The following is a 12,811-nucleotide window of genomic DNA, read 5'->3' as shown; positions in this document are numbered from 1 at the left end:
CAGCTCATTGTGCAGCATGAGTGGAATCAGGGAAGGCTACTGAGAGGACAAGAGGTTTGCATTTGGACCCAGAGGAGAGATGGGCGCTATCTCCCCAGGATCCCTGGGCTGGGCAGCAGGAGGGGCACTCAGGCCAGGAAGCAGGAGTCAGGTCCCATGGCCCAGTCCACCAGGCGAGGGGCACAGGTGCTAGTCCCAATTCCATCTCGAGCCTCCGTTTCCGTACAACGGTTCCCCTTTCACTGCGGTGTAAGAAACGCTGACCGGGATTTTCCTAGCAAGCCACACGAAACCTGCCATTAGTCCACAGGCCACGGAGATATGTACAGCTGAGCACCTGCCCCACCCCTTCAGGTGAAGTTGCGCGAGTGGGGACGGTGGTAAAACGAGAGTGACGCAGCCAGTGTGGGTGACACAGGAGAAACAGGAAGGTTTGCACAGAGAAACTGCGAATCTAAGAACCACTGAAACACTGAAAGCACTGTCTATCTTGGGAAGAGGTTCGGATTTCAATAGCTCAGTAGTTCATTCGGGGAGGCAATTCTTGGTAAACCTCCCCATCTGGCCTTACGATTGAATGATTAGTACTTCAGCCCGCCTCTGGGATGGCCTGAGGAAGGAGCTGGAACCACCTTCTGGGGGACGGGAGAGTTGAGCAGAAGTTTGTCTACATTGGAATATTCATGCAAGTAGGAATTAATAGCATCTAGAAAATAAATTTGCATTTATTTCTGACTGCTGGCATATAGTAAAGATACTGATCCTCAAACATTTATTTTTACATCTAATCACCTTACTAAATTATCATACTAATGTTAACAGATTTTCTTGGAAGGACCATATAAAGCCACCTAGATAGTTTTCTCCACAACCTTGTGAGGCAGGTAATAGGCATGTGTGACATTTACCCAACACATGCTAATTTGCAAAGCAATTCTACTCACATTCCATAATTCATTCCTCTCATTCTCTGCAAGTTGATGCTCCCGCAGAACAACCTTCTTATATATTAGTTCGCTGAAGGTCAATGACCTTTTTTATTCCTCCCAATAACTTGCTTTTTAGCTCAGGGTGACGGAGGCACAGTGTAGTTATATAACCCATCAAAGATCACAGCTGGGAAACAGAATTTGAACCCAGAAAATCTGCTGCCAGAGCCTTCACTCTGCTACGCTGTGCTCAGTGGCTGTGCATCCAAGCCCGTTTCTTATTTTTCTACAAATTATTCCTTCTGTGCAAAGCATCCTCCCCTCCCCTTGTTCACCAGTGGCCCCCTATTTAGCGGTTCAAACCCCATGTGGGCACAGGGTGGTCTGAGCCTCTCGCCCAGCTGCTGTGGGCCAGGACAGACACAGGTAATACAGTCCTCCCCTCCCCCCACCAGGTCCCTGGGGTCCTCAGGAGGCTCAGCAGCACCCTGGGGTATCTGTGGCTATGGAAAGTGTTTGCCTACCTCTCTGGTTAGTCTGCAGCATTACTGAAGAAAAAACCCCACCCATTTCCTGCATCCCCCCTACTCCAAACTTATCTAGATCATTTTCCCTTCTTAACTAACAAGCCCTTCCTGATGAAAGGAAAATGTATGAAATTTTTGTTGTTGTTTGAAGACGGCGTTCTCATTAGGCCTCAGAGCAAGCCCATGATCAGTAGCTACGGCCATGTGAGAGAGTGAAAGGAAAACAAAACCTCTAACTTTGTTTACTGAAGATGGGATTTTACCTCCACATGCTGTAGGAAAGAGGTATATGGTCTGCACTGGACTGAAGGAATTGTGTCCCCCCAAATTTTTGTCCTTTCTAGAACCTCAGAATATGACCTTATTTGAAAAGAGGGTCATTGTCAATGTCATTAGTTAAGATGAGATCATGTTGGAGTAGAGTGGGTCCTTAATGCAATCCTTATGAGGACTGGTATTCAAAAAAGAAGAAGAGGATCAGGGAAAACAATCACCTAAGTGCACATTTGGGAATAACACCAATTGGGTATTGGACAGAGGTGGGTGTGGGGGGAGGGGATGGGTGTATACCTACATGATGAGTGCGATGTGCACTGTCTGGGGAATGGACACGCTTGAAGCTCTGACTCAGGGGGATGGGGGGGCATGGGCAATATATATAACCTGAACTTTTGTACCCTCATAATAAGCTGAAATAAGATAAATAAAAAAAAAAAAGAAAAGAAGAAGAGGAGACACAGAGACACAGGGACACAGACACATGGGGAAAAGGCCATATGAAGACAGAGGCAGAGACTAGAGACCTGCATCTATAAATCAATGATTGCTGGCACCACTGGAAGCTAGAAGCAAGGAAGGATTGTTCCCTAGAGGCTTCAGAGAGAGCATGGCCCTGTCCAGCACCCTGATTTTAAACTTCCAGCCTCCAGAACCATGAGACAATACATTTCTGTTGTTTCAGCTACGTAGTGTGTGGTAATTTGTTATGGCAGCCACGGGAGCTAAAACACAGCCTTCTGAACTGGATTCCAATTTCTTCAGTCATTACCCATTACCCAGCCAGCCCATGTGTTTCTAGACACAGATAGACAACTTTGAGAATCATTTTTTCTCTCTGGGCCGATGCAACCAGGGAGGTCTGCAGAGAAGAGCGTATATAGAGGGAACGTAAAGTATGTGATTGCCCCCTCCCGCAGTATGGTTCTTTACAAGTGGATTTGGGTTGAAAATAAACTTAAATGAAGCAGTCTGAGTGAAGATGAAATGTATTTAGTCCAGTAAGCATGTATAGATTTCACAGTGGCGAAGTGGTCTGTATGGGCCGAGCAGGTGTGAAGGCATCACACAAGGGTAGGGAGGCCTTGGCCCTTGCCCAGGACCGTCTGTTCTCCTGGGGCCGCTCTCCTAGATCACTACACGGTTGTCAGTTTCTGCAGCTACATGGGCCCTCCATCCTCCTCCCTGGTGGTTTTCCAGGCTTTGGAAGCTGTGCTTATAAAGTGCTTGGAAGAAGTACTTGGAGCTTGGAGAAGTCAATATTGAGGAGGAAGGAAGGTTTTCTACAATTTCTTGAGGGCCTGCTATTTAGAAAGGGATTAGATATTGTACTGTGTAGTTTAGACTAGAGAGATAAACCAGATAAAAATATTAGGCATAGTTTTCATTTCAGTACAGGACGTGCGTTTCTCTTTGGAAGTGGAGAGGCTACCTCACGAAGTCATGAAGCTACCTGAGCAAGACGGAACAAACAAGTGTTGGTCATGTAGGCTGAGTTAGTGAATTAATTTCACATAAGCACACATTAAGCACCTAATTCTACTAGCTGTGCCATACTCCACACAAGAAGAACAAAGCCCAACACAAACAATTTGTCTGTGTGGAACTAATGATCTTATAGTTGAGAAATCTAGAAAGACTCTCAGAGCTTAAAGGGCCCCTACACATATCTCCCAGCTTTGTTATGATCCTGATTCTCTAGTTAAGTCTGCGAGGAAGAAGTGCTCAGAGAGACTATATATACACATAATTCCAAATCGAACTTTCAAAAATTTTGGGGTATTAGTTCTAATAATTCCTTGATGAACTTAGGATAATCTACTGCACTCAAATTTAATAAATCCAAAGATTTCAAGGGAACTTGGAAACAAATTTCTAAAATATAAATCATGGACTCAAAATTGTTCAGAACTCCATGGGGGATGAACCTTAATTTAAAAATTAAATTTGAATCTCTATGAAGAGAAATAAGCTTTCTATAAGTCTAATTTTTTTTGTGAACAATCTGCTCCCAAAAGTTCACGAACATTTGAAAAGACCCCAAGAATAACTCCCATAGGACTCACAGGAATACCAAGAAGAGTCTGAACCAGGTTAACTCAGAATGCTCAGGTTCTCATCAGAAGTTGTTTTAAAAGACTATCAGCATAAAATAATGATTTCTATTTTTTAGAAGCCACTTAAATTTCAGGGTCAAAAACCTGATATAAACATCCTGAAATTTTTACATATTTAATGCATTCTCATTAGCTTTATGTTTTAATGTGTCTGCATTTGAATTAAAAATTTTGTCTCTTTTAATGGACTTTTATGAGTCTATAATGGTAGTCTCAGATAAATCTAAGACTATTTGATTTCTACAAACATGATATATCATTATTATGTTTACTTTTGCACATTCCATGACATAAATTTAGGGTATCATCAGAGTCTCTGATACCTGGAATCTGAAATCCTTTAGGTAGGGGCTACTTGCGGACTACTGGTAGAGTTAGAAACAAAGGAGCCAGAGTAAGCCTTGCCTCCAGGAAGCAAGGTCACTGGATGGCCCTATTCACTGGTGGAGCCCCGGATTTCAGCTGTAGATGTGTTAATGCCATTTATTGGCTCACGCTTCTGAAATGTAATATACTGCATCATTAATTTTGTAGTTTCATCTCTGAAAGCTATAAATTGAACATTCTTATTGTCTTAATTTTCTGTAACCTTTAATAACATTTGTGAAAGTACATAGGAAAGAAGAAATTGCTCCTGGCTATATGACAAATGCATTCTAGGAATATTTTATAGAAAATCCTCTTTTTCTTCCCCCCTGGAGCAGTCACTGGAAAGACAGCATGTTTTAGACATCCAAAATTCATTGTTTAGAATTCAGGAAATAAGCTCAAAAGCTTTGATACCAGTTTGGATTTTCCAAAGAGGCCCCTGCTGCAGGCTTCCCTGGCCCGTGCCAGAGAGGCTTCCCCTTTGTAAATACGACATTCCCCAAACGCCAGTTACATATTTGAGCTTAAAGATTATGCCAGGAAACGATGGATTTGAAAACCAGTTATCCTTGAATGTATCTCAGAGTCTACCTTATTTGGCCACTCACCTGGCATTTGGCAATCAGAGGCAAGACGAATCCTTGGAAGCAAAGGGACTGATGCAGCTGGTAGGACCAGGAAAGTGCACCTCGTCCACAGGCTCACGGAGGGCCCCGGTGACAAGTTACCCAGTGGGAGGAGTGTTATGGGTCACACACAATACTTTCAGTCGCTTAGTTATGTTGCTATGTAACTTATATAGTGTTAGTGCATTTTTATATAATATCATGTGATATGTGTATAATATTGTATATGCATATAACGTTGTATAATAATAATAGCTCTCTTACTTAATACCCAGCCAAGGACAGGCTCCCTGTGAAGGCACCAGGGACACATTGTCTCTAATTATCATGCTAACCCTAATGAAAAGTTATTATTACGTATGTGTTGTGTAGATGAAAAAATTTAAGATCAGAGAAGTTACATGATTTGCCTAAGGTCACATCTCTTCTGGCTTTGCTACTTTTTATGACACATTACAATTCACATCTTAGATTTATCTGTTGTTGTTTTAACTATAGCCTAATTAAACTCTGTGAAGAATATTATTCTCAAATAATATACAAAGCCACTCTGTCTCCTAGAACAAGAATGATCTTGCGGGGCTGGTTGTGAGTTTTAATCCCTGTGACAGAGTGGATGGGGCATAACTCGGTGCTGTGAGCGTCCTCTGTCCCTCCCTGCCCTGCTTTACTTCTCCCTGGCCCCTGAGAAGACTGGAAGCCCCGGGCTTGTCATTACAGGCAACAGCTAAAATGTGTGTCCAGTACCCTGGCTACACAGCCCTCCACCGCTTGCTTAAGAGAAAGTTCGTTTGACATTAAAATAGGACAGACGTAAAAAACATCAGGCAGAAGAATTAAGGTAAAGTTTGTGCCTCAAGGGGACAATGACAGACAGGGTTGTTATCTTTGAAAAAATATTTTCTCTCATTCTTTCTTTTTTTGTCATTTGTATCTTGTCTCATTCTAAAAAGGATTTTGTGGTGGGACTTGAAAGAAATATGTTTGAATCTGAGTTTAACAAGACATTGATTTACATAAAAGACAAATAGAGACAAGAGGAATTATAGAAACACATGAAATTGCTCTCAAATACATGAATGTATTTAAAGATGAATTTTTTCTAAGGCTGCACACTGCAAATTTCTAACATGTAAATAATTATATGTTACTAAATACATCTGCATAAATAAAATAAGTATATATGATTTTGTGCCTATGATAAAATATCTATAATCATAAAGTAGGACTTATTAAAATACTATTAAAGCTAAATCATGTCTCTAGTGAAAATACTAATGTAATTGAAGATCCTGTGATAAACAGAATTGTATCTAGGGCGACATAGCTACTTTGAAAAACAGTTTTAAGTTTTTATAGCTAGAATGCTCCAATTTTGTAACAGAACCCTCTGAAAATACAGCAAACAGCATCCTGGCATTGTGGTGACAGGCTTCTAAGATAAGTAGAAAATGAAGCTGAAGCTAATATGTTCCCCCTCAAATGTCAGAAAAATATTAAGCAGAAAAATAGCTTAAATGTGCAATTCCTGATAAATGCTTTTAGAAATATTCCAGAATAATTAGCTGTGCTTGGGACCAATTCAGGACTATAATATAAACTATAAATTAAGTCTAAATAGGGATATACTATTAAAGCCAAACACATCCTTTGCTAAGTATATGAAGACTTGTGAGTTAAAGAGTTAAAGAAAAACTGTAACAAGGAAGCAGTAAACACCAATTGTTTTGTTTAATAGTCTAGAGCTCCCAACGAGATTTATCTGTCTTTGTGGCAACTATATTTATCCTTCTTTGTAAGTTTCCTTGAGGACAAGGGAGATTGTAATTGTCTTTTGAACATCACTGATTTTCTTGTTTTATATAAGGATCCAAAATGATGCTTATTTATAATTTCTAGATTTTACTGTAGGTCCAACAAAATCATTAAAATAGTGTTGTAGTAGCTACCTACTCCTAGACGTTCAAGCAAGAAAGGGGAAACGTGTTAAGGCTCATCTTCAACAATGATCAAGTTCAGAAACAAACATTTACATAGGGGAAAAGCTACAAAGAGGCAGCTTTTACAACAATAAAGTGGAAATATTAATAGTAATCGTACATGCATCACGTGTGTCCTTGAGGTTTGCTGAGGAAGTATTTGTGAATCACATACTTCGAAAAATGTTAACTAAGAGACTTTTGGGGGTGCCTGCTCCCTAATTTTCCCATTTCTTTAATAACTCTGTCATCTCTATCTCCCTCCCTCAAGTTAACTAGAATCTAAATATAATGATTGCACTTAGAATTTCTTTTACGAAACTTAATTGAACAATGTGCACATGGGAGTCATTCTGTAACTTCACGGGTATTTGATGTTGTTCTATGGTAAAAATATGAATTACGAGTGAAGAAAATTTAAATAATTATTTTCCATAAAGTAAGAATGGTGCTATTAAAACATTAAGTTTAGACAACAAGAGACTCAATTGTTAAGACCCAGTTTTTACTGTGCTGAAAGAGTAACCATCTCGCCTAAATGTCCGTCCACATTGACTGTAGCTCTTCAGATAATTTGGAATGGATATCATTTTAAGTACTTTATTATAAGCATTCATAAGCTCCCATAACCCCAGTTTGAAGTCTTTTATACTAAACATGTATAGTGTTAAACATACAAGTAGGTCTTACTACTGAAAGATAGCTAAACTTTCTAAGAATTCCATGACTTCCTGAACAGTCTATGCCTGGAGCAAACTTAATAGCAATTTAGTAATAATATAAAACATAATGATTCCAAACCGAGGTTTGTTTGTGGCAGGAGCTGCCATATATTCAGCTTATTGTTTGATTTTTTTTGTATGTACAATAAACACATCATGTTGCAAAATTTTCATGCAGCATTCCACTAAATTACTAACTTATTTACACGGCTGTTAGGAATTAACTTCAAATGTTGACTTATACCATGCATGTGAGAAGTATGGAATTTCAAAGTTCTAATAACAAAAAAGATAATTAGACTCACATTGTTTCAAGAAAATTACACTCTCAATGAACAGATGTATATCCACTGTCTGCCAAGAGATCACCAAATACTTGCTAATATCTTTGTTAGTGTAAAACATATGTATCTGAGCTCATCTATGTTTTCCAAAGATCATAGAGTAATATTTTTTAAAAATAAATTGATCAGTGCAAACCACTTACCTGATTTTAATAATAGGGCTTAAAAAATTTCATCTTAAACCAATGGAAAGAACCTGACAAATTTTAATAGGAAGTATCTAAAGTAGAATTATTATCAAGAAAAAGAACAAACCCAAAACCTACTAATGTATTCAAAAGGCTATTAAAAAACTTTACAATTTAATTATTGGAAGCTTATAGAACTGCTTCAGTGCTTCTGTACTAAGTAAGCTGTACGTGTGAGGAGTAATAAATGAAATTGTTAATTTTACTGTTTCCCTAGGGAGCAGCAGGAGAGGGGGTAGGAGTACGCTATTTAGATCTCCAAATGGATCGTGGTTTATATACAGTAATAAATCCTAAATGTATTGCTAATTAACTCTACTTCAAACCACTCCCCCTTTTTTAGAGCTTAAAAGACATTTTGACTCCTGGGCTCACTCACCATTCATATTCTTAAAGATGTTCAGGACGGGGAGAATTTGACGGTAATAGGGCACCAAAGCCTCGCCCACCATCTCCGCTGACACAACCAGATGCTGGAGGACTTTGAGAGTGACACAGATGACCTGTCGGTTTCGAAGGTTCAAGGCATCTGTACAGTAGGAAAAGGAACAAGCAGAAAATAAACAGCATTAATTCTACAATGTTAAGACAAAGTTGTCTTGTGGATACATTTAATTAAACTGTGCTCTACTGGGGATCACCAATGGGACTTCATCATTACAGCTTTGAACGACACATTGCAACCCTAATGTTTTAAATGGGATCTTGTCTGATTACTATGCATTCCCCCCACATGTACTGATGCCTCACTGGTCCTAAGAGTGCAGCTTGCTTTGCCTTCATAGGAGAGGCTGGTGGTCTCAGAGAGAACAGCCAGGTAGGTAGCATAAAAGATAAAAGATCACTTAGTGTCACTGAAGTTAAAGGAACCCATGAAGGTTGACAGTAGATAAATTTTTATGCAACAATCTCTTACAGTTAACAACCCATGCTATTCTTAAAACCATCAACATGGAACAAACATTTTTTGGGGAAGGAGGACTGGGCACGATATATGTGTGGAGAAACTACCGGCTGGTTACAAACACAGAATATTCTTGGTAGAAGTGTATATAAAGTGACTATATTTAGACTCCTCAGGAAAGTAGGGAAGAAAAGCAAAAATATTAAATGTTCAGTTAGAAGGAATCAACAATTACAAGCTATAAGAGACCAAAGGAATACAAAATAATTTTAAAGAATAGTTTTGAGCACAAAGGAACAAGCTGTACTGCAGAGACAGAGCACAGGACAGTGAGCTGCCTGGTAGTCCCACCAGGCAGGAATAAAGGTGCCATCTGCTCCCGTGGGAGACACAGAGGAGACATCAGGACTCAGGATGCTGATAACTGGCTGTGCAAACTCGCCCAACTCGCTGTCACATTCTTGGCCCTGGTTTCCTTAATCATGGGAAACTGCTATTAACTTTCTAAGATGACTAAAAGTTCCCCGACTTAAGTAGAAGAGCCACGTAAAGCACCTATCACAGAAGGTCACAGGTGGGCATTGATAAAATGTGATGCCTCGGACCACTCAAAGAAGTTAGACTCTTACTTGTAAGATGTTCTACCTTCTAACGGAAAAGATGGACTATGACCTTAAAGCATGCACCATTTATGGAGGGACGAAAGGAATGGGCCATCAAAAGAAATGACACTTTGGTCACTACACAGGAGAGGCAGTCCCGCCACTGTTCTTGAACTCTAGCCATATTTCCAACAGTCTGGATCTCACCAGCATCTCAAGTTCAGTTTGTTTCAAAGCTCATATTTAGCTTTTCCCCATGAACTTTGTCTTTTTTCCTATGTTCCTCATATTTAGTAATGATAAACCCAGTTCTCAGTCACTTAGGCTCAAAACCTGTTTCTCATTCCTCACATTGCTCAAGTTACAGTCATCTGGTCCCCGCTTGCAGTTATCTCTAGAATTTGTGTCTTCTCCATCTTCACTTCTGCTCTGGTCTCCACCCTCACTGCCACTCCTCTGGCTCTGGCCCTTGGGCCCTCTCCACTGGAGCACTTTCACGACCTCAGACAAACCTCTTTTTTTCTATTTCCACTCCCCCAACCCATCTTTTCACACTGCTGCTAGATTAACCTTCCTAGAGCTTATTTGATCATGTCACCACCTGCTCCAAGATCTCACAATCCGCTTCCCCCCATCCTTTTCCTGTAGAGTAAAGTACAAACTAGCCGGGCACAAGGGAAGCACTTAGGATAAGTTTGAACTTAACTGAATCCTCAGCTAAAAGTCCAGGAATATAAGGTATTATTTAGTGGTTTCACAGCTATTTCCTCTGGAATCACCAGGAAGATTTTAAAAATAAAGTGTGGTCAGCTTCATCTCCTCCAGCAACAAACTTGAAAACACTTCAGAGCAGCCCCCCAACTTCTGGTCCAATCCAGACTACACTCCAGTTTGGTTTGGAAGCAAAGACAAGTGTAATGAATAGAGATGGCTCAGCCTTAACTCAGGGAACCAACCTAAATATAACTATAGAACTTGGTAGCATGATGGCTGATTATTACAGCATTCAGACACATTGCAGGCCATACCATATCTTTTGAAAAACATCTAAAAATAGAATGCTATAATTTAACCTAAAAGCTGTAGTAATGAGACACTGAAGAACAAAGCTCTGGAGTACGGCGGGGCGGTGGGGAGGAGGATGGGAACACAGAGTGCTGCACGGTCAGTGGTGGAGCCTCCTTCTCTGCTTTGATCCCATCAAAAAGTTGTTTCTCTTTTCAGGAAGTCAGGAGTTACTGAACCCTGCCTACCGATCTAGCTCAATTTACCAGGAGAGAACCGGGAGTCTGAAGAAATGTTGTCGGGAGGATTGTGGGCAGCTGGCACACTGAAAAAGTCTATCAGTGAAGCCCAACAGGTTCTGGTTTCAGGAGTGCACAGACCTGTGTGATGGTTCACGGCACTAGCAGCTAACACGTATTGAGCCCCCCGTATGCCAGGAACTAGACCGAGCACTTCACATACGACAGGTTACTTAGTTCTCCTTCATCACATATTTGAGAGTATACTATGTGTGTTTTAGGAATTGGAAAGATAGAAATGAACAAGATAAATATGGTGCTGCCCTCTTGGGGCTTATCAGCTAGTATGGAAGAAGACAGTAAACAAGTATTGCAGATGCAATGACTTTTCATGAGAGGGGTAGTGTATTTAAGCAGCCAATCAATCAAAGGGAGCACCTAGCGTCGTCTAGGAATAAGGGAAGGCTCCCAGATACAGGTACAAACCCCAGGGATGAATAGATGTCACCTGGGTGAAGAGTTTCCAGGAGAGGAAGCAGCACACCAGGGACTGACTACCTAGGAAAAAGGAGTTCTTCCACCACAGGGTCTATTCCAGCTGCTTTCGATGAGATTCTACCGAGGATTCGAGGTCCAGGTAGTGAAGAGATACCCAAACTGGTTTTATCATTGTGAATATGTCTTTCTTGGGGTCACTTGGAAGTGCTGGGAAGAAGTATGTAGGAGTGTGTAAAGGGAGGGTGAGGCCGTAGCACTTTTTTCCAAGCTAGAGGATTCCCTAGATCCCATCTTGCCTCATTTTGTTCTAACCAAACAGAATCAGATGTTTGAGATCCTGAGTTTCTCTATTTTGTCTCTATTCATCCTTTCCTCCCACTTTTCTTTTTAAAAAGGACTCAGAGCCACATCTAGATAAATGTTTTATAACACAGAAACAGATCCACATGGGCATGTTGTTTGTATTTTTTAATATATGTTAAATGAATGGTTGAGCACACATAGTTCTCATTCCATATTGTGGGTTTTGTTTCTTTTTCAAGAAAGCCTTTCTGTTGACATTATAAAGTCATAAGTAGCCGAATTTATAGAAGGTCTTTGAAGAGAGAACTATCTATATGTGGTGATTGCAGAAAAGATTTTGGTGGCCATAGTTGTTACTGGATGCTAGCTATCACAGTTTTCCTCTCTTAGGAAAAGATTGCAGTCAAAGAGCCTAGAGTGTGCCCATCGGATAGCAACGTGAGAGAAGAGTTTTGCCATATAGAATATATTTATCAAGTAGTAAAGTTTATATATATATATATATGTGTGTGTGTGTGTGTGTTAACACCAGCATCAAATTTTTATTAGGTTTATGCCTATATGTATAGCTAATCAATCACTTGGGCATACATTAATGATCTCTCTGACAATGGATAATGATATTAGTATTAGGAAATGATAATTTCATTTCATTGAAACCCTGACTGAATTAACATGGTTGGGATACATGTTATTGGATTGGCAATGGCCAAAAAGTAAAATGCCTGAACTGTCGTGCTCAATGGCATCGAAAATGGATCTCTACAGTCCCCTAAATGACCAGGTAATGGCTCTGAAACCTGTGCAGTGGCTCTGAAATACAGCCGGGGTATCCACCTGAACTCCATCCAACAGGGAGTTCTTATAGTGCCCATTTTCTCTTCAGTTTCTTGATTTTTCTTCTTCACTCTAGGGAAATTAAGATATACCACTAAGCTGGAAGTCTTTTAGTTCTTACTGTCACTGTGGAATTAAAGCAAAAAGAATTTTTTTTGAAACAGAGTTCTTTTCCTTTGAAAAAGTATGCCAACAGATATAAAAAGAACATGATTCTGTAGCTTGAAAGAGAAGAAGTGTGTTTATTCTTGTGTTGATGGGCCTGAAAGCTATTGTCAAGACATAAGTGAGGACTTCGAACTGAAGATGTAAGGCTTCGAAAAGGGTCTAACGTGAGGAGTCTGCT

The 12,811-nt window shown here is 40.1% G+C and overlaps 1 protein-coding gene across 2 annotated transcripts in view; it reads right to left on the bottom strand.

Moving 5' to 3' along the window:
- PACRG (parkin coregulated) overlaps window positions 1-12,811 on the bottom strand; it is a 443,717-nt gene that overhangs the window by 183,163 nt on the left and 247,743 nt on the right. For both annotated transcript variants that reach the window (XM_045544706.1, XM_045544707.1), the window contains exon 4: window positions 8,457-8,606. In XM_045544706.1, the coding sequence (XP_045400662.1) occupies window positions 8,457-8,606 (150 nt within the window). The remainder of the gene's footprint in view (window positions 1-8,456; window positions 8,607-12,811) is intronic.

This window comes from Lemur catta, chromosome 2, assembly GCF_020740605.2.
Source record: "Lemur catta isolate mLemCat1 chromosome 2, mLemCat1.pri, whole genome shotgun sequence".
Classification (NCBI taxonomy): domain Eukaryota; kingdom Metazoa; phylum Chordata; class Mammalia; order Primates; family Lemuridae; genus Lemur; species Lemur catta.
The sequence above is the reverse complement of the archived record's forward strand: the minus strand, read 5'-3'. Positions and strand labels throughout refer to the sequence as shown.